This window comes from Diadema setosum, chromosome 21 (assembly GCF_964275005.1).
Source record: "Diadema setosum chromosome 21, eeDiaSeto1, whole genome shotgun sequence".
NCBI classification, from domain to species: Eukaryota; Metazoa; Echinodermata; class Echinoidea; order Diadematoida; family Diadematidae; genus Diadema; species Diadema setosum.
The window spans coordinates 31,032,102-31,059,847 of NC_092705.1; the positions used below are offsets into that span (position 1 = coordinate 31,032,102).

At 38.5% G+C, this 27,746-nt stretch overlaps 1 protein-coding gene across 1 annotated transcript in view; it reads right to left on the bottom strand.

Annotated features, from left to right (window-relative positions):
- LOC140244960 (uncharacterized) overlaps positions 1–27,746 on the bottom strand; it is a 36,400-nt gene that overhangs the window by 3,915 nt on the left and 4,739 nt on the right. The window contains exons 3-6 of the mRNA XM_072324568.1: positions 26,448–26,482; positions 21,756–21,823; positions 2,152–2,257; positions 1,726–1,844 (exon numbers count right to left, since the gene is read on the bottom strand). Coding sequence (XP_072180669.1) covers positions 1,726–1,844; positions 2,152–2,257; positions 21,756–21,823; positions 26,448–26,482 — 328 coding nt within the window. The remainder of the gene's footprint in view (positions 1–1,725; positions 1,845–2,151; positions 2,258–21,755; positions 21,824–26,447; positions 26,483–27,746) is intronic.

Here is a 27,746-nt window from a genome sequence, read left to right on the forward strand (position 1 = left end):
AATGGACCCAGAGACAGGAATCCAACAGGGAAATAGATAACTCATTTTATTTCCGTGGATGGATTAGAGCTAACCCTGTGATGGATGATACAAACACGTGAAGCCTACGGCTGGTATCCTCTTTCTTTCACTGACATCAATTTTGATTTATTTCCAGCATTCAATCACAAGATATGATGAAAACACAAAAACAACAACAAGGAGGTGCGAACATGCTGGATCGCTGGCATTCTGAACAAAAAAGAATGTCCTAACACAGAAGTTATCAGCAAAGGTCAAAAAAGTGCTTACTGTACTGAACGATAATTGCACAGTTAAAGTGACCTAAGTATGCGTTTTGGGTCAACCTTTTTCAATTTTTCCTCGTACATCCCTCTTCTAATTTCTCTAATTCAGAAGTCTGAAAGGGTATCATAAAGTCCAGTGAAATTAGTTTTATTTCACTGTTTTTGAAAATCCCTGTGACATTGCTTTTCCCTGTTATTGCTCAAGAAAGTGTGCATTAACTTTTCAAAGCTGACAGAGGCAATATTGATACATAGTACTGTACGAGCTGAAATTTTCGCATACAGATATTTTCGCGAATTGCTACTTGGAGGACATTTTCGTGTGTTGTTAATTTTGCGGTTGCGAGGATCTAACTGAACTTACTTATTCGCGCATTGTTAGTTTCGCGGTTCAAAGGCGATTCGCAAAATTTGCGAAAATAAAACCACTGCGAAAATTTTAGCTCATACAGTAATATTCATGAATAAAATGCATTTCAAGATTTCAAATCCATTTTAAAAGTGTGAGCCAATGCACTTTAATGAACCTTACACTTCAAAGCATCTTATCTCATTGCAATTGATGGAAGAATTCAAATAATTTTATCTGTTAAGTTTTTGTTCATTTTGTGATGTGAGGTCATGCATATTGTACATGTACATGCTCATGTCTACAACACATTACACACAAGAATCTCCTGTAATAAAAACCAAACATGGAGTCCACGAAGGAAAAGTACAATTAAAAAAAAGGAATTATTCACTCGAATCAATACCAGTAATACAAAAATTTTGAAAGAAAACAGAAATCATTCTTTCATCATTAACCAAGGTTACACAGGCAAACTTTTGTAAAGTTTAGCTCCTTGAAATTTTGCTAGTGTGACTATAAATTTCACAAATACTTCTTAAGAAATCTCACACTCAAACTAATGCTTGCTGAAAAAAAAAAAAAAAAAAAAAAAAAAAAAAAAAACTGCACAAAGTTTGTTACGTAACCAGCCTGTTTGCGGTGTTTCCGAACCAGTGACCCAACTTTGAGAATTGAAACTTCGAGAAATTTGTCTGTCAATTTGAATGGACAAGCAAACTTGAAGAGTTCTCAAAGTTACATTCAAGAAGTTTTGCCAGTGTCACCACAGTTTGGGCTTAGAACTTGTTGGCCGCTGTATATTTCAGAGAATATCCTCAAGTAAGCAATACCATGAGATTAAAGACAGAGGAGTGAAAGTTGAGGTGTGAGGTTTCTTCAATTTGTCTCCCTCAACAAATTAAATGTCGGAAAACATGTTTGTTAAGTTATAGATCAGCAGTTGCAATCTTACAAATTTCATTTGTAGAGGGAGACAAACTGAAGAAAACTCACATCTCAATATCCTCATGTCTTTGTCATTTTCTGTGTTTGTTTTCTTTCATTTTCTTCCCAAGAACCTACGACAATGATGAATATCATACTCACATATAGAAGAGCCACCTGGTGGGCCAAATACTTGTGGTTGTTTAACTTCTGGACATCGTGATGGAGCTGTTTGCACAGGACATTGACCTGGTTGACGACAGCCAGGTGTGCGAGGTAACCTGGGGAAGGTAGGGTAGTTTGATTGATTGGTAACCCTTGAACACTTGAAGCATTATTCATAGAAAAGGATGTCCTCAACAAAAAAAAAAAAAAAAAAAAAAAAAAATGAAGAAAGACCTAGCTTGAAAGAAACAAAAGATTTTTTGCTTCTGTCACTTAGTGTGTACAATATATCATGTTGTATCAAGTTGGGAATTCGCTCACTTTGATATTGAAACGAATTACACTACATTCTCATTATGATCACAAAGTACATCATATATTCAGGATGATGATGATATAGAGAAAAAAGAATGTGGTACTGACCATCCATAGGACCCTTCTTGGGAGCTTGACCTTGTACTGGGACACCAGAAATATAGTGGGTTGCCCTGGGATACAGAGTGGCTAGTCCCGTCTCTTCAAGGTACTCCTGTAAGGAGATAAACCAGTGGTGGTGATAAGAGTTGGCAATCTTTAATCTTATGTACCCTGGATAAACTGTTGATGCATTAGCCTGTTGAGGACGAGTCCTAAGAATACTCGGGCAGGTGTCTATATGTAATGTGTGTTAAATAGCAAAATCAGTCCGTCCTCAATGGGTAAAGACTGTTTTTGCATGGCCCTGTCTGTGTCTTAGTTTTACCCGATGCTGCCATGCACCACTCTAAATTCTTGGGTTAAATGGTTTTTAAAAAATGAACAAAAGAAACAAACAAATGTAAAAAAAAAAAGTGCCTCTCTACATACAAGTTCTAAATAGAGCCTTTCACTGTATCTGCCAATACCATTTACTAATGACGTGACAAACGAAGCAACCTGTTGATCCCAAAGTCAAACTGCCTTTTTATTTCTATTTTCTTTTACTTCTTCTTCACTTTGTACCTTGCTATTTTAGCTTTCGTAACAGTTTCATCATTAATACTTTGTGTCCTATCTCCCATTGCAAAACAAATTTACGTTGGCATTTTTTCCTGGAACCCACGTTTACACGCTTGCTTTTGCGGTTCTATCATATTTCACGTTATAGAGAATTTATCTTTTAAAAGGCTGACAAACTTTGTAGTCATGACCCGCTTTATGTCATATTTTGTACTTTTTTTTTTTTTTTTTTACTTAGTTTATGTATAGATATTGAGTGAAATATGAAAAAATTAACGTGTTGGAACTGCTCAATGGGTCTCGAGTGTACGACCAATGCAGTTTAAGGAATTCAATTCAATTCAATTCAAAATGTCAAGACAAGGATTCTAGGAACTCTTATCTCATGTGTGCTGTGGAACCTGGTCTTGTACCATCAGTAGATGGAGCTGTTTCAATCAAGAAACACCCTTAAGTGTGTGCCAAAGAGACTGCTTGAAGGGAGGTAGCTCATATGAATTTTTATGAGTTCATGTAATCATTCTTCACAGATACATAACGTTATGACATTAGTGTCAAATGTTTCACACAGAATATTCTTCAGATTCTGCAGATAATCACATGCACAGTGGCACACTTATGTAGAGATGCACATCACAGTGTGTCTGAGTGAGATGATGTTGAATTGAGAAGGGGGTGATGTGTCATTGAACAAAACATCTCTCATTTGCCTTACAACCTCAGGCAAAGATCACAAAGTACTTATCCAAGACCTTGAACAGAGGTCCCTGACTTTCAAGCAGTTTTCAAGTTCTCATCCTGCATTCCCCTAAGTACATCCAGGGCCTTACTATCTTCCTGAATAATAGATGTCTCAAGTCAGGCTGTAAAGGGATGGGTACTGTGCAATCCTATTATTGCTGATGGAAACTCATTTTAGCTTGAGGAAATTATCTAATGTCACTGGTTATGGGTTAGAAATTCATGCATTATGGTGAAGTTAGTAGGGGCTTATCATTTGGTGAGGAAGGGGTGGCAGGGACATAGAAAAGACTAAATGCTAATGGCCAAAGCATCAGATGATACAGGAACTTATAACATGTTGGAGACGAGTCCTGAGTATACTCAGGCAGGTGTCTATGGGAAATGTGTGTTGTAGTAAAATCAACCCATCCTCAACGGGTTAAAAATGTTCAGCCACATGAAGGAATTAAAACAAGTTTTACCATATCAGAGCCAGTACACTGTTCCACTGCCTAGGTGTACAATGTTTGTACTTTACTGTATATGAACGAAAAAAATGAAAAAACCCACAAACAAACAAATAACAGCAAAAAAAGGAAGAAATATTGTAAGCACTCTGACACACACATGTTCCACTGTTGCCGAGCCAATCCTTCCCTTCCGGCAAGAGATTCAACCAAAGTCTAGACTTAATCAAGGATCAGAGCAAATGGCGATATTTGACCAATCAGACGCAGCTCACATCATCCCCTTCGGGTGATAGAACCAGCAGCAAACCTGAGGGGACACTTCCCTCCATGCCGCTGACACCACAACTCAGCCGTTCCCATGGCAACCGGAAAATGCGATACTTTGGGCCAATCCTCAGGAGGATGGGGCATCGCCACAGAGGAGAACGGTGGGGAATCGCCACAAACGGGGATGTGGAGTTAAAAGGACAGACACCGAAAGGGGGTCAAGTTTGCGAGGAGAGTGTAAGGACTTTAATACCCGTTTTGGTAGTTCACTGCCGTTTTTGCTTGAGCTACCTGCAGGCAATGTTGGTACACCAGGAAAAGTGGGACTATCAAGTGACGTGCACACCTTATGTGATAAGCAGGGAAGGACTCATGTTTCGTGTTATCTCCTTCTAAAGTTCATTCTATCAAATTTCATTCAAAGGCAGAATTTGGTGTCAGAAGAGAAGGAAGCAGACTTCGACTCAGTTGCCTTTAATAGCAAAAAGAAAAGAAAGAAAAGAAAAAAAAAGTTAGGGTTAACCTGTTACCTACGGGAACCTGGTGTACTGCATATTAAGCCTATGGGGATTTCAAAATGCAGTATGGAACAGGTTAACAGTTGTGATTTCCTTCTAAAAAGGGGCAGGGATTTGATGATTGCAGATTGTAGTATAATGTACTGCAAAGCAACGGCGTGGAAAGTCTACGTCTGCATACAGAAATCTACCTTAGATCTCAACCTCTTTGCTTCCACATCACAGCGGGGTATGGTCAGATGCAAATATACTTGGATGTGGTAAAACCTGGTTGACCTCATGGTCTGAACTTCTTTTATGCTGTCAGAAATATAAAGATAACAACAATAATAATAATGATACTAGAAATGGTATTGATAACTATAACATAACCAATGATAATGATGATGATGGTGATAGTAATGATAATAATAATGATAATGGTAGTAATAACAATGATAATTACACTAATAACAATGACCCCAATATTAAATGCAAGTTATGATACAGATAAGAATAATGAGAAAAAAAAGTACCACTGGTACTATGATAGAATAACAATATGTGCAATTCTTGGCTGTAAAAGGGTTACAGGGTAAAAGCTAATGGAAGTCCTTGTGAAGCAAATGATCTGAAAACATAGGACCGCACACACAACACAAAGGGAAGAGGTTTAACAAAGACAAAATTTCCCTTTTGATATTCATACCAGACATTAAACAACAGATTATTAGATTTTCATCCAATGTTTTTCGTAGGTGTCAATGTTATTTGAAGGCCCAGTGTCCTGGTATGCTTACAACGAATTCAACATCAATTGCTATTGGCTCTCTCTGCAATATCAATGCACGCAACTTGATTCACGTGTGCCTGCATACTTTCTTACGGAAGATATGTACTTGTACTTGATAGTGTGTGTTTGTACTAATGTACTGTATGCACCAGTAAAAACACACTGGGTATAAGACTTTGTGAAGAAATCTACTGCACAAGCTTGCCAAATTCAGCAAGCACTGCGAGAAAAAAACAACCCCAACAACAACAAAAATCAAACAAACAAACACCCTATACAGTTGTACACTATAACAACCAGACAACTCTTAAAGTGCAATGTACTTGGATCTTATCTTCATTAGAAGCAGTGTGATGCAATGCACAACATGATTCAGTGCACATTACAGAAGTTCCCTCAATCCCTTCACAAATTCTTAGAGTAACCCTTACTGCAAATGAAAATGGCCTGGGAAAAACCAGTCATTATGTGCCAAGGTAGCTTTGGTGTATAGTTTACAAATATTTAACTCATCTGAAAGGTTCTGGGGAAAAACTATGTGCATGAGGTGACTTAAACAGTACTAATTGAGGTAAGGGATTCATGTTTTGAACATTTTTAAGTGAGATAATGAGAAACCTCTTATGAAATTTGAAAGAGCATGTAATTTCAAGAAGGATTACCGGTAACGTTTATTTGATGAAAATTGGTTTTGAAATGGCCGAGATATCCAAACAAGTGATAATAATAAAAGGCGACAGGCCACAACTTTATTAGGATCTCTTTGTTTCACCTTGTTTTTGGATATCTCAGCCATTTCAAAACTGATTTTCATCAAGTAAACTTTTGATACCCTTCAGAATTGCATGCTCTTTGACATCTCATAGAGTGGTTTCTGAATATCTTGCAAAATGTTAAAAGCTAAATCCTCACCTCGACCAGAACTGTACACACCCTTTCAACACACTATTTTCTGAGGGGAGCAGCCCTAAAGAAAAAAGTGATAAGTAATTGAAGGCACATACTTTAACTGGTGCTTTGGACAATGGTGTCATATATTTGTTTTATATTCCTCACAAATTATTTCAAGAGTAACAGCAAAGTAAGTGGGATTTACTCACTGATTACAACTTGCAGTTGACTGATCATCCCAATTAATTTCTTCCATGCACAAACTCACACACAAACTTACACACATATCGAAAGTATAAAAATGATCTGCACTGCACAATTATTCATTTGTATGTGAAAACCTAACCTGTCTTTTTGCGTGGCAAAGACGCCATGGTGGAGGAAAAACCTTACTGTATTTATGTCAAAGCAATAGAAGGATGCTATCCATATTGTCTCATACGGGTTTGTACACTAAATGTATGTGCCTCTGAGTGGTATAGGACTTTACAAGATCGCCAGCGGGATATATTTTTTACTATTTCCCAAAGGAAATAGTTGGACTCTGATGGCATAAAGATTTTCATGGTTTAAATTTTTTGTCACTTCCAATGCCCTTGACAAATCAGAGGACGAGAAATAATTTGTGAGAGATATATAAAACAAATATACCACGCACTGAGAGTGTACGATAAAGTGAATGTCATCATGGTATAGCAATTCTTTAATCCATAGGTAATTTGTTTTCTTCATCATCAACATCACAGCAATGTTATGTTTGGCAACATGACACTATGTAGACCATTCACTAAACAGGATGTTATTAATGAGGAATAAAATATTGGGTGTCTTTACTTTGTTTGTGGTAGTAGTTGCAGTATCTGATGTATTACAGAGAATTGAAATACCAGAAAATGTTTGTTGTGCTACTAAGCAGAGCTCACCACAAGCCATGGAATAAAGGCATTATTTACCGTTTGCACATGAAACAAAAACATAGCTTTGGTGCTTCAAAATAGTTCTAAAATGTGAGTTAGGGAGAGAAACTACCAATGTAAAAAATTTAATCTTTATAATCAATGTTAAATATTGTTAAATATACAAAATGTGAAGAATAGTTACAATGTAAAATAGAATTGTTTCTAGACTAAACCATCTACAGTTATGGTTTAGTGAGAAAGATAGTGACATCTCCTTATATTTTAGGCTTTATTGCAAAATTAGTATATGGTAGGATGTTTTGTGGCACAACTGACCTACACAGATGCATCAAATGTAAACTCGAAACATTTTTTAAATCACTGCTCCAATGATAAACTATACCTTTAAGCTTCTGATGCTCAGCACTAAATACTAAGCTTTAGCATTATTGTTAGGAAATGTGTGAATTAATGAGATTTTGTGGTAAATGGAGCGATTTTATCCTACTTTGTTTCATCGATGATACAATTCTGTCTGAACCTGCTATCATCAAGCCACGGAAATACAAAGTCAGTCTACAACAGTGAAAAATAATCATGCCCCTTCAGGTTTATCACATGGGTTCTGGAGGTCCAAGGTATGGCATCTTTGGATACAAAGGGTCTTACTGGTTTCCTGGAAAATGAGATTGAAATGTGCTTGAAGGAAAGAAGACTCTAGATAATAACTGAGAAGAAGAAGACATGGCTGCAATCAAGATGACTTTTCTTCATCGTTTGTCACCTCAAGCAAATCTTTTCACATTCATTCCCGATTCCATTTCTCTCCTAATGTGTTTCCCCTTCAGAAACATGACTTTTGAGTTTTCATCTCTCTCTCCCTCTCTTTTCTCTCCCCTTCTCCATCTTACTGGGACTGCATTCTGCCGCCGGTGTGTTTGGGTTTTAGAAACCAAACGATAGATGCAATCACTACAACTCGCAGGACGTATCGAAGCTGACTGCCTTGTTTACATGTCAGTTTTGCTCAGTCTCCGCGGCGTTATTTTTCTACCCGTTTCCCAATTGACGTTTATTGCCTAACACGACGCACAACATCACACAGCAAATGTCATTCAATATCAGGTTACCTGAAGCAACGGAGTGTGTGAATACACCATGCTGGCATTGAAAATAAATGCCCTTTCTCCATCTGCCTATTTCTACTCTTTCTTTCTCTTTTTCTATCTCTCAGTTCTACCTTCTGTCAATCCGGGGACCATAACTCCATCCTCACTATCTTCTCTTTCTTCTCTTTCTCTCTTTGTGTCGTAAAAGCAGACATGCGTACACACATCAACACTGATTGTAGCAATCTGTAGGGTACAAATTACTCTGACCAGGCAATCACCATAAAAGTCGACGGCAGTCAAAGAATATAATAGAAGCTTGGACTGCCTTAGATGAATAGGCCTGTCACCCCTTTCCTTCATTTCCCTTCATCCATTCAGTTCGTGCACTTTCCCTTGTGCATAAAGACAGCCAAATATAGCACTAACATTCAAAAAGGAAAATAAAAGAAGTTTCCCTGCCTAAGGAGATATCATGAAAATGAATGAGAGTGTTCTTGGAAACAGTGACCATTTTCCACATTGTATCTTAACCTCTGGGGACCAAACCTGCCATATTCTAAAGTGACATTACTCATGTATAAAATTGCACCTTGCTCTTTTTAGCAGAACACAAGACATCCATCAAATATCTAGAGACATCCATCAAATATCTAGGCACCTTCAAGGAAACATATTTCTTATCACCTATACTAGTTATCAAAAAGAATAGGACATGCTTTCAAAGGAAGCATTTTCACTTCTCTGTATGTGTGTGGGTGTGTGTTTTGTTTTGCTTCTGCTCTGTCTACACATTGTAGTTCATCTTCTCTCACACTGTCAACAGAATACATGAAACTACAAATCCACAACTTGAGGATGTGCAGCAGGTTGTTATTTTACATTCTTTCCATCTTAGGACCTAAGGGATTATCTTGTCCCGCTAGCCAACTGGGACAAGTTGGTGAGAATGTGCCCCTACAGTGTACATTTCAAGGGGTATTACATGTACATGTATATCTTATGAGTCTATATCTTTATATTATATGAGTCAGCCACATGCCAGTCAGCCATTGGCTACTTCAGTTCAATTCAATTCAATTCAATTCAATTCAATTCAATTCAAATCAATTTGCCCAATTCAATTCAATTCAAATTTATTGTACGTCTCTGGAATTTTGTTTTGTTTGCATGCATGCATCATGATCACATGTATACAAGATTGTGGATCACTTTATGTTCTCCTTGGGGCAGACCACTCTAGGATCTTCTTCCATCACAGAAGTCTGAAGATTTTGTTAAACAATCGGTATTTGATAACTGAACTTTAGAATCACCTGAAATGAAGATAGTAGTACATCAATCGTATGACAATGCAAAGTACTATTCCAACGTTAAAGAGAAAAAGGAAGAAAGATGTCCAGGTCAGAAGATTATTGTACGTAATTTCAATGCATTCCAAGGCACATCGGGGGAAGGTTACAACATATGCTGCATAATGCCTGGGGCAAGTTCAATGTTGAAGCACAAAAATGCATGTCATTTATGGTCATCATGATTGTCATAATTATCATACCCTATTGTACCTAGCAAGAAACCAAAATTCCATCCCTGTAACATGCATACTAGTGGTCCATTACTAAGTACAATGTATCTAAGAACCTCTATCTAAGGACAGCTACCTTCTTCTTGTACAATGATCGCAGAAACATCAAGGAATAATTTACCACTTTACCCACATAAAGCATATAAACAGACAACAAAATGCAGCAGAGGTGACAGGTTCAAGTCTGCATGTAGAGGAAAGGGTGCTGATTGGGGGAAAAACAGAGAGCGGAAGGATCTGACGGAGGGAAAGTGAAGAAGACGCATCGATTGTGATTTTGGCCCAGCAGGTGCAGGAGAGGTGCATCCCACGAGCTATGAATGTCACTGATCAATAAACTACTTCACCTACACAGTCCTTTTTGCACAGCCCGGCTGAGAACATGTAAGTGACAATCTTGCCTCCTTTTTTGCTTCTTCTTCCCGTCTTTTTTCTCTCCCAATCATAATCCTTCTTTCTAAATTCAGACGCTGTAAAACAATGCTGCCGATATCCTCTGACTATCACTGTATCGGACTGGAACCATTACGTGGCTTGATTTCAAATTTGTGTGTTGGAATTGAAGTCGAACTTCAAGCGAGTGCACAATGTGCGCTGTGGGGGAAAACTGATGCCTGTCTAATGGAAAAGACACTTTGCTTAGCTTTCATGAACTTTGACATTCAGTTTGGATAAGGCTTCATTCTTGCTAGCCTTTAAATGTAAGTCAAGGTGAAAATATCTGCTCCGTTATTGCCAGCATAAATTTTCTTCACATTATGAAAAAAAAGTTGTACCAACATGGAAGCTAAAACCAAGAGGTAAAAAATGACTCATAAACACAAAATCTTGTTGTGCACACATCAAAACTAAAGGCTTTTACGTTCTTTCTAAAATTGGCTGGCCCTCATTATTCGAGAGCAAAAGCAGCCAAGAAATACATTGTATAGAATCTTGAAAACAAATAAAACTTGCTTCCAATGTTCATAATTCAAAATTGTACCTTCAAACAACTGAGTATGATGCAGACTATTATAAAAACATTCTCCAGAAAGTGCTAAAAATACCATATAATAATGCATCTCAAAAGTTTAGACGTACACGTGGGTATGGAATAAAATCAAGACTGCTGTAAATATGAACAAATTTTTATTTAAATCCATTACCATCTACTCTGCTAGCATCCGGGATCTTTCCTACAAGGTAAAATATTGGTGGAAATTACAACATACAGTGTACCAGTGCTGGCTTCTGACAAGTGCATCAGAGCATTGTAAAGCTGGGGTAAATACAAATTACAGGTATACACCTCCTATTGGGAGAGGACTACACATGCATATTATACAAAATTCCATTAAAATCTATAATATCTATACAAATAATCTATCAATGTTTTGTTATTCTTCATTTTTTGGGGGCAGCAAGACCATTTGATTATCAACCTGCTGTAGTCAACAGATGCTAACTTCCTGCTGATTCCTGTAAAAATGGGTATTTTCACAGTAAGGAAATTTTTGTAAATTTTGCACGACATGAAACCGCCTTTGTGCAAATAACAGCATGGAAATTGCTTTCTTTAATAAATTGCTTTTGCCATAGTTATTTTCATGTACATTTTAATAGCCCTGTAGCATGAGTAAATTTGCTGTCGTAATGCCCACCAGTTATCCTTTCACGCACTGCCAAAGCCCATATCCGCTGTGGTAGCAGTAAGCTATGACATGTTGTGACCAGCCGTGAAATAAAAACAAGCAAAAATTAATTGCACGAAAATGTCCGGTTTTTACATTACACTATCCACAGGAACTCTGCCAGCCCTGTACAATGGCTATGGGGATTACGAAACCTAGGAGTGATTGGGTAAAAACATGGCACATCTATTCCCCATCAAACAGTCAATTACATCTTGGACAGCAAGTGATCCTACTGTAACCCTGACATGTTTCCTAACACATGTACTTCATACTCTAAAGGCATAATTTACCATTTGCAGATGAAACAACAACCCAGCACTAATGCTCCAAAATATCTCCTTATATTTTAGGCTCTATTGCAAAAATGTTATATGGTAGGATGTTTTGTGATACAACTGACCTACACATATGCATCAAAAGTGATATCTTGAACATTTTTTAAATCACTGTTCCCAAAGGTAAACAGGACCTTCATTTTTTTTTCCATGATAGCTTTTTCTAATCAGGAATTGAAAAAGGTTTTTGCTTTACCCGTTGAGGATGGGCTGATTTTGCTCCAACATGCATTTCTCACAGACCCTTGCCCGAGTACACTAGGGACTCATCCCCAACGGGTCAATTCTTCAATACATGTTTTTCTCTTGAGGGGTTCTACCAAAACCATACATGGCTTGATAACATTTGAAAGCTTATTTTTTGTGGTTTGATGAATTGAAAATAACAAAAAGAGCATATTATATCAGGCACACTTTGTACGTATTGCTCTTCCTGCTGTTTTACAGTGTAGAAGTCACTCTTGGAGTCCAAGGCATATCACTGGTCTGCCATTGTCTACACACTCCTGTGGTTATCTGTTGTTGTTGTTATTATTATTGTACTTGTGAGAGAGGCAAATCCCTATAGTATTATTAAGGCTGAAAGCAATGTGACTCTCTTGGCATATTCTACACAATAATCAATTGGAATGAAAATGAACAAAGCAAATGACATTTTTATTTTGTTATATATTCCTGGTAAGTTTTCTTATAACATACATTTAAATATGATGACAATTTCCTTATAATGTTATTTGTTTCGGTAGTGTTTTTTTCGTTTTTTTCGGTAGTGACAGAGAAGGAAATCTTAACCCTCTGGTGATGGTAATAATGGTGGGTCCATGAGAATTTCAGAATCTTGTATGGAACACATAAAGTACCCGCTCCAAGGTAAGCAGGCATCTCTTCAGATTGTGCAATGTTAATGCTGACTCACAATTGGACACAACTCCATTGAATGCAAAGATCTCGGTCTGTTCCTCCATTAGACTTGGTAATCAGCGGAATGCCAGGGGCCAATTTCTGAAAGCCAGTGACAATTTGAGTCTGTGTTCCATTCATCCCTCCAAGATCAGAGGTAGTTAATGAATGCATAGGGTCAATAGGCCAAGGTATAATACTGGCCTGGTTCACTGCCTTCCTGCTGAGCTCCTGTCTCCTCATATCGGGACAAAAGAGGGAGCCTTTGTATACACGGACAGCTTGAACAGAGCATGTGGACAGCTATAGCCAATGTGGTGTGGATACTGTTTTTTTTTTTCTTTTTTTTTATTGCAATTTCTAACAGGGGGCTTCAGGTATGCCTAGCAAAAGTCTTGAAAAAGATAATTTATGCACTGACATAACAACGCACATGGGTCTGGCTCATTGCATAACCCATTGAAAGTGCTTTTGTGCTTCTTTGGAAGCTCCCCAGTAATGGTCGCCATAAGTTACAGTGCTCTGAAGTCGGATTCATCTATACTGTAGAGTGAGGCCTTACATCTGTTACTAATTTCCCCTGGAAATCAAGTGTGGAGATGAAGAAGAATAAATACAGCACTGGAAAGCTATGAAAACTCAATGTGGTTCATGTTTGTTATTCATGACAGACCCCCATGTTAATTCTTTCACAAGTAAGTCTGTGTGGATGTGGATGTGTTAGTGTTGTGTGTGTGTGTGTGTGTGTTTTGTACATGCATGAGTGGTTGCATGTGTGCAATAAATCTGAGGTCCTCAAAGATTGAACACAACCAAGAGGAATAGCACATTTTGTTATCATGCGAATCCATATATCCAAAACAGAATGCAATCTCAATCACACACCCCTTTACTAAAAGTTGAACAGTACAGTGAAAAAGACCCGGAAGGTCCCCTGTATTCATTGAGTGTATTAGGCACTTAGAAAGCCAAATACACATTTCAGAGGTACAGAGTCAGATATTGGAAAAAACTGAGAGCTATATCTACAGTAGATATGAACATGTATTGCAGGCTGCAGGGCGTTTAGAGTCAGCTTATAATGGAAACATTCAAGATTTGATAAAGTTGTCATGCACTTTGCACAGCACCATTTCCGTGGGGCAGGTCTGTTTTAAACCATCCTTGATTACACTCTATAGGTGGTTGTTCAAACTGTCCACTTGTGATACACAAGAAACTACTTGAAAAGATAATGGTCTTGGCATTTTCAGATTAGCACAGTGAATTGGTGCTTTTCATCATGAGTTCTTTAACTAAATTTTCCTTGCATTATATGACTAAATTTTCACAATGCAGGTCTACTGCAAACCTCACCCTATACAAATGTTCTCCCCTTTTTGATTGGTGTTCCTTGCCAGAGTTAAGCATGAAAGTCTGGAACGAAGACTAGCTATGCGGAGAAAAGAACTATCAGTACATACTGGTGAAGAGAGAGAGAGAGAGAAAGATAGGGAGAAAGAGAAAGAGAGAGAGAGAAGAAAATTGACATGCCTGTGTGATGATAACATCAACTGATAGTATAGAAGATCAGTATACACTGAACTGGACATTGGTAAATCAAATTATGGACAGCTGTTTGGAAAATGCCTGCTTTACAGGCCATTTCATTAGCTGATCACAGGTTTTCATTACGTAGAGATGAACAGAGCCTATTCTGCTTACTTCCGCTGGTTTCGGGGAAAACCCGCGGCATAATTTTCATTGAGTAGTCAAGTGACATCCACCCCTGAAAACAAATGAGAATTGTGCAGAGGGCTCAAGAATATATTAAGAAAACAAGTCTACTTTCAGAAAAAAAAAACAACTAAAATTATCATTTATAACTAAATTAACTCACAGCACACAGCAGTAAGCACATCAGTTGAATCTTAAGTCTTAGTCTTGAATGCTTGCGGTATGCCTCCAGAGAATTCCGTACCCCTTCACTGCCCATTTCAAGTCCCTCAAGCACCTGCTACACCGCAACACCTAACCACAGTGATCTGTGAGGAGACCTATGGGGGAGAAGCTGCTTCATCAAAACTTGCCTTTTTGCCACATTTTCCTCAAAAAAGCAAATACTATATGCTTACAAACTCTGTGAAATTTTCACAAAAATATCAATGAAGTTATCCCTGATTTGTATGAGATCTTTTCATCGTGTCTTGTTATATCTTTGACAAAAGCATAACAAACAATCCATCTCCTTATACTTCATTGTGACATTGTGGCACCAGCCCTTATTTGCATACAGTGTAAATTTTGAAGACAGGTTTTCAGAAGAAAGCACTCAACAGCACACCACACGATGATAATCAAAGCTTTAGTATGTTTCTACAGTTTCTATGTTGTTTTTTGTGCAACAACAGTTTTACAATTGTATCTGGGGACAAAAACATATTCTGCTCTATAATTCTTTTGCTCGCTCCATGACATTAAAATCAATCTCTCTCTTCCTCTCTCTCTCTCTCTCTCTCTGTTTCTTTCTCCCTATCTTTAAAATAATATGTTAACATTTTTTCCCCTCTCTGGTGGCCTGTTTGGGCCACTAAAATCTTTGAAACTGAGATTCAGGTGGCCCAACAAGAAATGCAGTGGGCTGAAGTACATGGATACACAAAAAAAAAAAATCAATGTAAATTTAGCTGCCCTGTTGTACCATCAAAAGATAAAGCTTTGTGGAAATTTGGTGGCCCAACATCAATTTTACTGGGCCTGGGCCACTGGGCCACCATGTTTGTCAAGCCTTGATATATGGGGGAATGTAATTGCTTTGCACCTGACCAACCCCAGCCATGACTAAACCTAAGCTGTCAGTTCCTGTTCTGGAATACAATTCTCACTCTCCTGATCGAGCATAAAGCCGGTGCCACATTTCCCTCGATGTCCATACCAATTTCACAAATTGCCCATATAATATGCGGTTGTATGTCAATTTAGAACACCGTAGGACATGCCTTTGATGGACAAAAGAAGAGAAAAAAACGAAAGCAAGAGCTAATTTGACTGATGTGTCTGTCATTCATACAATGCCCATGAGCATGACGTGTGATTTAGAGAGACTCTTTTTTTTTCCCAAACTAAAAATTTCATTCTAAATTTCATGCAAAGCCATTGCATGTCATTCTGCTGTTCTCTTACCTTTGTTTCCCTTCTATTCCTCTTTTTTTTTTTTTTGTGGGAGGGGGGGGGGGGGGGTAACTGAAGTTGATAATGGAAAGAGCTGACTTTCACAGAAGTATGTTCCCACATCACACTTGGATGCTCATATGTGACCCGCTATACAACAAAAAGGTCCTAAAGTCGCGCACTGTCGAAGCCGTGAAAATCGAGTTTGAAGTCAGAGTATTAAAATTGGTCAAAACTTACGATTTTCTGATTTTGATATTAGTATTGGAGTCTAACATGTCTTCTATCATCTGTCAAAATTTTGAAGCAAAATGATCAAAGGAAAGATAAAAAACCAGCGTTTTTCTGAGCCACGTTTTTTGGTGTTTCAATGAAGCAGAAACTGGTTCGAAAATTTGGATTGAGTGCCACAGATAGGTTCCGCCCCTAACAACGACCAGAGTGATCTCATTGGTCAGTTTGCTGCTTGCTGCTAACCGAAGCGTGAAGCTCGCACACTGCCCAGTCGACTGGTGCACGTGCGGGCGGGGTGCGCTATGCTCAGCCGCTTCTCACATCCTGGTCACTGATTGGTTGATGAGGAGACCGCCGACGCTGATGTGCTTGAATGAACTCTTCGGGGGTTGCTAGGGCTTACCTTCTATTGTCTAGAGGTGAAAACTGACTTGCGTGTCCCTTGATTGTGATTGCATCGAAAGGAAGACTTTTAGGGCGCTTTTCTCGAAACAGTGCTTTTCCAGACGTCTCGACATGCTCTCTTTTAAACATCGGTATCTCCGCAGCCGATTATTTTTATAAAATGTGTTATATATCAATTTAAAGCAGAAAGATTAGAGGATTATATCATGCAATTTTCAAATAATCGACCTTACCCGACTTTAGGATCATTTTGTTGTAGCAGGTCACATATATCAAGATTAAAATCTTTAAATTCAAATTGAAGTTGCCATAATTTTCTGCGAGCATTACAAGTGCAATAATTTGCTTTGGTTCCCCCCCCCCCCAAAAAAAAAAAGAAGAAACAAAAACAAAAACAAAAACAAAACAAAAACAAGACAAAACAACAGTGCTGGCAAAGACAATGATTTTTCTTCCTTGTTCATAGATTCATTGGCATTTATGATCACTACAAGGATATCAGATATCTATCTAAATCTGAAAAGTTAATTGCATTGGTTCTTAACAAACTAAACTGAGCATACATCTCACTGCAGAATGATAGATTCAATTTGTGTTTAAAAGCAAAACTTGCCTACAACAAAGAGAACAATTTAAAATAGGAGAGAGAACATCAGTTAAGTAGTCCATATCACAATGCTTGAGAGACCATGGAGTATGTTTTCCAAATACTGAATTGCGATGATTACATGAGATCTTGCTGTTCTTACACGAAACTGCATGCAAAAAAAAAAAAAAAAAAATCTTATCAATTCCTCTATCCCCCATTTTCTGCAGACATGATTGACAATAACTTGACAGTGATTAGGCCTTTAATGCAGACCAATCTAAATGCTTGAAGGGTAATGAGATTAGACAACTCATTCCTCCCTTCTCCCTCTGTTTAAGAAAGAGAGAGAGATTGAACTTTCTGAGAGTATAAATCCATCGGCGGATGTAATGTTTGGGCAAAGATGTCTCTGGAAAAGGGAGATGACCGCAGAGTAAAACGCAAGAATGTTTATTCAGTGGCTGCAAAGTGTTCCTTGCCGCAGCAACAATCGCAGCTCTCTGAACAAAATTCGCCATTTGGGTAGCTATCGGGGACAGTTTAAAATCTTGGATCGATACATCCCCCGCTTCGCTTCCACCTTGTTCTTACCCATCAAAACCTCAAAGGGAGGAGCACAAACTCCCCCCCCCCCCCACATCATCTTAATTTGCAAATTAACTTCCCCTTCCCTGCTCTTCCCCCATTTTCTGCTGAACCTTGTGTATGCAAATAGTTGTCTAAGTACATTAAAGTTCTTGAATACAAATTTACCTTTATGTCTGTAGGAATATATATTGTGAGTGGCATCCTGTAAGGATAAATTTTCAAATAAACTAGATTCTGACTGTCAATGAACTCAACACAGAATCCTTCACACAAAAGTTGGAATTCCATAAGTTGGAGGTCCATAACTACGATCTGGAGCAAATGATTGTATATTTACTCTACTTATTCAATGGAGATTCTGGTTTGTTTAGTTGTTTGTTTCTCTCTCTCTCTCTCTGTCTCTCTCTGCAATGACACACACTGTATGTCAAATGCTTTAAATGAAAAAAAAAACAAACAAACATTAATTTGAATGAAATTTCAATGAAAACTTAACAAGAGACCCGCGGGTCTAGCGCTCACCTGAGTATCGCAAGTTCACCTTTTACGCAGTCACTAATCTAAATTATTCACAGCTTTATTAAAATTTGACCAGGCATTCTCAAGTAGAACATGAAAATGTACAATAAGGGCCAAAATTTTTAAAGATTCCTTAATTTGGGGGGATTGGGGCCCCCTGGGGCCCACTGGGTGGGGCATGGTGCCCACTTTGATAAATTGAGATCCTGACCCCCTAGGGATGCTACCTGCCAAGTTTGACGAAAATCCATCATGAGGTTTTCAGAAAGAAGATGAAAATGTACAATTCAGGCCCCCATTTGGACCTTCCCACCCCCCCCCCCCTGCCCCCAAGAGGGGCATCCCTGGATCTGCCATGAACAAACTTGAAACTACAGTCATTAATGTACTCACTCATAGTATTATCTTAGCTTATCTTAGAGAAAATTTTTAAAGATTCCTTCATTTTGGGGGGTTTGAGCCCCCCTGGGGGCCCCCTGGGTGGGGCATGGTGCCCATTTTAACAAAATGAGATCCTAACCCCCTAGGGATGCTACCTGCCAAGTTTGGTGAAAATGGGTTATGGGGTTCTCGAGAAGAAGATGAAAATGTGCAATTTAGGCCCCATTAGGACCCCTCCCCACCCCCTCCCCTGGGTCCCAAGGGGGGCACCCCTGATTCTGCCATGAACAAACTTGAAACTACAGTCATCAATGTACTAACTCATAGTATTAACTAAGCTCTATCACTTCTGGTTCTAGAGAAGAAGATTTTTACAGATTCCTTAATTTTGGGGGGTTTGGGCCCCCCTGGGGGCCCCCTTGGTGGGGCATGGTGCCCATTTTAACAAATTGAGTTCCTAACCCCCTAGGGATGCTACCTGCCAAGTTTGATGAAAATCGATCTTGGGGTTTTCAAGAAGAAGATGAAAATGTAAAAAGTTTACGGACGACGGACAAAGGGCGATCGCAAATAGCTCACTTGAGCCTTTGGCTCAGGTGAGCTAAAAATGGGCCAAGAAACATTTGATTACATAGGGTGGTAATCCAGACCACCATCTACAATGTAGATCCAATGTATTACTTGCAGATTTGTGGGATATCATGTGGCTTGTGAAAGAATCTACTTGTTATTTTGTCCCCAAAAAACAAAAAACAAAAAAACCTTTTTAAAACTTTGATGCTGACATATGCAATATTCCAGTTCTGGCAACCCAGAATGGCCAAATTCATAGGTTTGTAAAAATTTGCTACAGGGGTATTTATAATGATAATATAGTGGGTACATAGTAACAATACAAAGCTTTGATGATGACTAATGATACTGTATATATCAGGTCATGAATCATCGATGTAAACATTTATAAGATTTTTTTTTTTCTGGGGTAAGTGAAATTCACACTGCAGGTATTTTCCATAGTTCCATTCAAAGAGCCTAGTACATGAAGGTTGGCAGAAAAAAGTATGTAATGTATCCTCAAAACAAAACAAAAAAAAATACAGGCAGCAAGCATAGGTACAGCTTTTCCCTACATCCGCGAATCTGTGATTTAATCAAGTCCTCTCTCCCTGCCCAAGGCAAAGTGGTGTATTCAGTTGAGACCTTGCCTGCCCTTGAACTCGACTGGAATACAAGCTGTCGAACGCTACAATGAACTGTAGTCAGAGTTCGGTCTTTTCCCCTGACATACTCTATCTCACCATCTCATGCTACTCATGTTAATAATACCCACAGCCACCGGCAACAGAGCACCCCCGAAGGGTACACTCTTGGGTATCTTCCACAGTATTAATGACTTGGTCACAACAGGACATGATTAGTGTACAAACATATTACAGTCATTCAAGCTTTGCTTTGGAGTGTAACTGAACTTGAAGAGGATATTTGGCATTTAAACTAATATTGCCACAACCTCAGTGTACTGCTCATTCACTGGCTCTGCTTGCCCTACAGTGGTGACATGTTTCTCTATTACATTGTTCCACAACCTCACTCTCTTGGAGGAGTCTGCACCCTTGGTTTTGTTTTGTTTTGTTTTGTTTTGTTTTGTTTTGTTTTGTCTTGGGTGCCAACTTTCATTCTGTTTACATGATCCAAATGAAAGAATTTCTACATCTTATGACATAATTATGATTGACAAATCACATACTTACACAATACTGTGCAAACTTTAATAGTCATTTAGCAAATCCCACAAAATTCAGTTGTCATTAGCATCTCAACATCATTGACACATTGGCACCTGAATCACCTCCCCCGGTATATGTCGGAGTATGTGTGTGCACACCTATGTGTTGGCTATACATGCAAATTAATATATCTATGCCTGGTTCTTATCAGCTCTGAAGCATTGAGGATGAGCAGATGTTCCTATAACACACACTTTCCATAAATACCAGTCTACATATGTGACCCACTACAACAAAATGATCCTAAAGTCGGGCGAGGTCAATCATTTGAAAATTGCATGACATAATCCCCTAATCTTTCTGCTTTAAATTGATATATAACACATTTTATAAAAACAATCGGCTGCGGAGATATCGACGTTTAAAAGAGAGCATGTCGAGACGTCTGGAAAATCACCGTTTCGAAAAAAGCGCCCTAAAAGTCTTCCTTTTCACGCAATTGCGATCAAGGGACACGCAAGTCAGTTTTCACCTCTGGACAATAGAAGGTAAGCCCTAGCAACCCCCGAAGAGTTCATTCAAGCACATCAACGTCGGCGGTCTCCTCACCAACCAATCAGTGACCAGGATGTGAGAAGCGGCTGATCATAGCGCACCCCACCGGCATGCACCAGTCGACTGGGCAGTGTGCGAGCTTCACGCTTCGGTTAGCAGCAAGCAGCAAACTGACCAATGAGATCACTTTGGTCGTTGTTAGGGGCGGAACCTATCTGTGGCGCTCAATCCAAATTTTCGAACCAGTTTCTGCTTCGTTGAAACGCCAAAATACATGGCTCAGAAAAACACTATTTTTTTTTATCTTTCCTTTGATCATTTTGCTTCAAAATTTTGACAGATGATAGAAGACATGTTAGACTCCAATAATATATCAAAATCAGAAAATCGTAAGTTTTGACCAATCTTAATGCTCTGACTTCAAACTCGATTTTCACCGCTTCGACTGTGCGCCACTTTAGGACCTTTTTGTTGTAGCGGGTCACATATGCCCATGACTAGTCTTCAAAAGGTTAACCCCATGTCTACGTATGGGAAATCTGTGTCATAGCGAAATCAGTCCGTCCTCAACAGGTTAAGGATTCCGCAATATCGCCTGAATCACAAACACCTTCAAACATGTTCACTTTACTATTATCCATCTGAGCTCACGGAGTAGTTTCTGAGTAATGAGTCTACATCTTTGTATTTTCCCACAATGCACTGCAATACTTATCCAGCAAGTCTCAGGGAAGAGGAGGGGAGGGGTAATAGTCTCACCTGCAGACTCGGTCTTGCCTCCGGATGTTTCTTCACCAGTCTGGTTAGTCTGTCCTGAAGGAGGGATGCTGTCGGGGAATGGAGGTCAAAAACAACACTTTTCAGACACTCCAATGCTTGGAATGACCATAACATGATAACCATGCTTACAATTATATAGCTCATAACACATAGTGTAAATAATTGTCCCTATGCGCTCATATGATGACCATATTGCCATCAATAGGCTATTTTTATGAGGAGACAAGTCACTATCAAGGCTGTGAGCCAAGAAAGGTAAATAACATCCTCATTTCCTCATTTTTGGCTAAGTCTAGCTACCTGTGGATGCTTCTTGATGCCCCACCAACAAAGACAGGCACAGAGTACAGGGATTAGGCTCACACAGTATGCTGCACTGCCCTCTATAGTTCATCAATCACTCAGTTCATCCACCTCATGCACACATGGCTGCTATGATGCAAGTGTGGCATTCATCTAGAGGTTAAAGGGGATGGCTAGTAACTGATCAGTGGGAATCAGTGGGAATGCTGGGGGATGATTGTACCCATTCTCCTGGGATTCATTTAAGAGTTCATTATATATCTATTGTTGTGTGAAAATTATTTGCTTAAGAATGGTCTCATATTCAAGTAATGTGCAGTTTAATGTTTCCAGGGCCCGTTGATGATCACCGTCACTGTACAACATGTACAGGCATGCTAACCTGGAAACATTGAACTGTGCATTACTTGAATATGAGACCATTCTGAAGCATTAATACTTTTCACACAACAATAGATATAATATATAATGTACTCTTTAATAAATGAATCCCACATGGATTGGAACAATCACCCCCAGCATTTCCACTGATTTCCACTGATTAGTTACTAGCCATCCCCTTTAAATGAATCAGAGCATCATGATTTGAAGATTACAATGAAATTCAAAGTCCATCATTTGGTCAATATTAAGGCATGTAGTATGTACTTATTATTCAGTGTGGTTTATTTAGAAATAATTGTACTCTTGTGCTGATTCCAAGCACACTTACAAAATTCAACATCAATCTTTATTGCCTTCACAATTGATACATTTTCTACAGCCCACTTACAAAATGTCTATTTCAGTCAAATACAGCGGGAGAAAAAAAAATGAGAAAAAAAACTGCAGCCTATTCATGGAATGACCACTACTAATATGGACATTAAAAATGTCTATGTGAGTAGATCTGTAATATGTGTACCGTAGTAACTATACAAGTATGCCATTAGCCACCAATATTCTGTTGAATCTACAGTGCACTGCATGATTCTTTCAGAAATTCTCAAAACATACTTTCTTCACAAAATAAACATGTACCCTTAATTGAAATGTAAAAATTCAATTTCACTTCTTCCCTTATAACTGACAATTTTCTGGAGGTAGAGCAAATATGAGAGGTACTTGGAAAAACTAGTTTTCTTCTTCAACTTGTTTGTTCGGGTGTGTCAATCAAAATGGACACAAGATACTGCAATACATCTTGATTTGTTGTTGTAGACTTGACATCATGCATTTAAGCAGTGATACTGAAAACCAGAGGGATAGAGAGGGTGGCACACAGTTGCGTGTCTGCCAAAGTGGAAGAAGATTACACAAGTATTAAAGAAAGTGAGTGCACGTGGGCGTGTGTGTGTATAGCTAGTGTTTGTGTGTATGTGTTGGCATAAATAGCTACATTGGTAGGCATTGCTAGGGGCGATTGACCCAGATAGACACACACAATTGACATGACTGATCTTCTCATATGGGACCAATGAGGAGCCAATTCAACAGGTATCAAGGAGAACATAACATGAGTATAATAATGCCTGCTCACTGCTTCTCATCTCTAGGACACACTTCACTATTACCACTCTAAACTGGCCTCAGACCTAACCCCAGGAGTTTGTTCTATTCATTGCTGATGCAGTCTAGGCGAGTTAATGATGCAGCGGGGGAGGTTTGTCCCTCTTTCTCCAGGAGCATCCTCTTCAGCCTACTTTAATTGAAGTCACTGATTCACCTGGAAATGGAGCACAACCCGCTCCTGACCAATAGCCACTTCTCAAATTTTCCCTCCACATAGTCCTTGCTTAACCCGTTGGGGACAGGCTGATTTTGATAATTACCAGCATTTCCCAAAGATGCTTGCCCAAGTATATTTGAGACTAGCCTTCAACGGGTTTACATCCAAGCCAGGAGAATTGTCCAAGTAATGGCTTTGCTGATATCATGTAACCTCACTCTGAGGAATCTAAGCGATCTGTAATTGGTGTGTCAGATTAATGAGAACTTTTTTGTCTGTATTCAAAGCTTCCAGACAGTATAAATTCCATCTACAACTTGTACAGTAATCAGTAGCAAGGACACTGTCTAGACTTGACAAGTGTCTAAATAATATGATAGCCATGTACAAAAGGTGTTCTATACCAGTACCAATATGTGATGAGGCACTTTGTTTGAAGTGATCTGAGACTAAACAAGCACATACTACCATATTCTGTCATTAAATGAATTTGTGAAGACATAGGAAATATGAATGACAACAGGAAAAAAGTAATCGAACCAAATCTTATTTTGATGATGCATTAAATGCACTATGTATCTTGTTCATGATGTGCAGCACGACTTATAAAACCAGACATTAACATACAGTGTAAATATTTAACAACATCAATACATCAACATGAATATTAACCCATTGAGGACGGGCTGATTTTGCTACAACACGCATTTCCCATCATACACTTGTCCGAGTATATTCGAGAATTGTCCTCAATGGGTTAAACAGTGAAGGAGAAGTGTCATTTCCTCTGATTTGTGTAAATTAGCATTGGTGCCATGACAGATAATCACAGATTCAATTTCAAAGTCTCCATAAAAGAGTAAAAAAATAATAAATTAGGAATGTTCTTTTTTTTTATTTCTTTGCAAACTCCCATAAATTTGTATGTATCTAAATTGTATTTAAATGAATTTAACCACTGAGTTTTAATGTAACCTCACACTCCCGTATACAGAAGTGTCATGGTGAAAAGATAACACCTCTTTCTGCAAACTACATTGTATTTATGCCTTTCAGTAAGGAATGATATTGCACGTCTGTCACAGACCTCTACGTATGAACATGACTTTAATAGCAGAATTTGTATTTGCTCTAAAATCACTGCCAAACATTCCTACTGAAGACCTGAGAGACTTGGTAACAAAAAGAAGGTACTTGAATGATACTTGTTCAGAGTTGCCCGGTTACATTTTACAAATTCCTCCCTGCAATTTAAAGGGGATGGCTAGTAACTGATCAGTGGGAATCAGTGGGAATGCTGGGGGATGATTGTTCCAATCCTTGTGGGATTCACTTAAGAGTACATTATATATCTATTGTTGTGTAAAAATTATTTGCTTCAGAATGGTCTCATATTCAAGTAATGTGCAGTTTAACCCGTTGAGGATGAGTCCCGAGTATACTCAGGCAGGTGTCTATGGGAAATGCGTGTTGTAGCAAAATCAAACCGTCCTCAATGGGTTAATGTTTCCAGGTTAGCATGCCTGGTCAGTGACGGGGCATTAATCTGCACATTACTTCTTGAATATGAGACCGTTCTGAAGCAAATAATTTTTCACACAACAGTAGATATATAATGTACTCTTAAATGAATCCCACAAGAATTGGAACAATCATCCCCTGGAGCATTCCCACTGATTCCCACTAATCGGCTACTAGCCATCCCCTTTAACATTGTATGGACATGTATCATAAATTGTGACAAAGAGAAACACCCCAACTTTATTGTTCAGCCAAAGAACGCACAGTCTTACTTGTCTAACATGAATCATTTAAGTTAACTTTAAATAACAGTTATGACAAAAAGAAAATAAACATAAGAATAAGATAACATGAATGCAATAGACAAATTAATGTAATTGAATTATAAATATGCTTATCTTTTATTACTCTATAAAAATAAAATTAAAGTGCGAGATCTTTTGCCACATTCATTACTCTAACTGTAGAGCACTTTTCAATTTGAAAGAATCACTATTCAATAGGCCCGTTCACACACAAGGGAAAAAGTGCGATTTAAAAATCGATTTTCTTATCGCGATCAAAATTTCAAAATTTTTTCCAGTGTGGACAGAAAAATCTCACTAATTACCGCGATCCTTATCGCGATCCAACTCGCACTATTAGTGCGATTTTTCAGAATAATCGCGATTATTTTGCCAAGCGTCGTGTGTGTGAGCGCGATCGAGATTCGGAAATCGGTATTTTTAATCCCATCGTTCGTAACGCGTGCGAAACTCTACTGGGACTGTGAGGTCAGTCTTCGGTCATGCAAGATTCGCGCATGCGCAGTTTGGCCACTGATCGTTCTTTCCTATCTGCGAAGTGCGGTTTTTCCCTGTGTATGAACGGTCGAAAAAAAAAATCGAAATTTGGATCGCGATTGAAATTTCGATTTTCGTTGTTTGTGAACGGGCCTAATATCATTTTGTGACTTCTTTTTGTTGCTGTTATTGTTGTTGTTGTTGTTGCTGCGGGTTGGTGATAAATACAATGTACATCAGATAGCGAGATCTGATAGATATCTTTGCCACAATCAAATGTAACCTTCCATTAAACAGTCCAGACTCAGAACACTTCACAATGATACCATGTAATTTGCGACCACATGTAGTTCTTACCCTGAGTGTCAAAAGTATTGCTGTATGACTGCCTCCTCTGTCTTTTCTGTCCTTTACATGAAGTCTGTGGAACAAAGATGACCAAGATTTATTTCTTAACAATAGCCATAACAATTACTTTGCACATGATGTAAATCATTACAGAATTGTGTACTTAACAATACTTGTCATCTAGGTCAAATGAGAATTTGGTGCAATTTCAGTGAAGATGATCAACTATGAATGATGAGTGAATATTATTACAAATTTCTCTTCCAATGGAGTTGGTAACAAAGAAGATAACACGCACAGTCTCTGTGGTATCACATGAAACCTAATAAGATGTCTCACATCAATTTTGAAATACAAGGTTGCAGCCACTGATGTATGAACTATCTAATACTCGTACAAACATAATCTACTTTTTCGTGTGTGTGACATGTGTACTTAAAGGTACTGTTTACCATTGGGAGCAGCGATTTAAAAATATGTGACCCGCTACAACAAAAGGATCCTAAAGTTGCTGACGGCTGAGCCCAGAAAAACGAATTTACAGTCACATCATCAAAATTGGTCAAAACAATCAGATTTCTGTTTTTGGCATAATTTTGTTTAAAATCTAATGTTTTGTCTATCATCAGCCGAAATTTCGAAGCTAAATGATCAAAGGAAAGGCAAGAAATCAGCGTTTTTCTGGGCCTTGATTTTCCGACTTTCAACGTAACAGAAACGTGTCCGAATATTTGGATTTAGCGCCGCAGCTAGACTCCACCACTAGCAATGAGGGAGTCATCTTATTGGTCAGTGCATGGCATCCTGATAACTGATTGGTTGTGCATAGATCGCTGGCGCTAAGCTTGAATGAACATCGCGGAGGTCGCTAGGATCTATCTTTCTACTAGGTCTTATGCATAATGGAGACTACTGTCAGGGTTTTAAAATAGATTGATAATTGGATTTTATGAAGAATTGTGTTATTCAACTGATCTGAAGCAAATGCTATTTGATCATGGTTATCATGTAGCACAGCACAGAAGAGGCTGAAAAAATTCATAGAACTATAACACACTGTACACATACACAGACCTACATTGAATGGCTGCACTGACCTATTAACAACCAGTGTACATGTATGAATCCTGTCAAAAGGTGGCGCTAGACATAAAAGAAACCCAGCAGAAAAAGTTTGCTATCCCCCACAAACGTTATTGTTCTGGAGGGGAAAAAAATACACTTTTAGAGCTGTCAAAAAGTGACTTTTTCAATTTTTTATCCACAGTTTAAAAAGTGATATCAAATGGATAGATTACTAAATGCTGA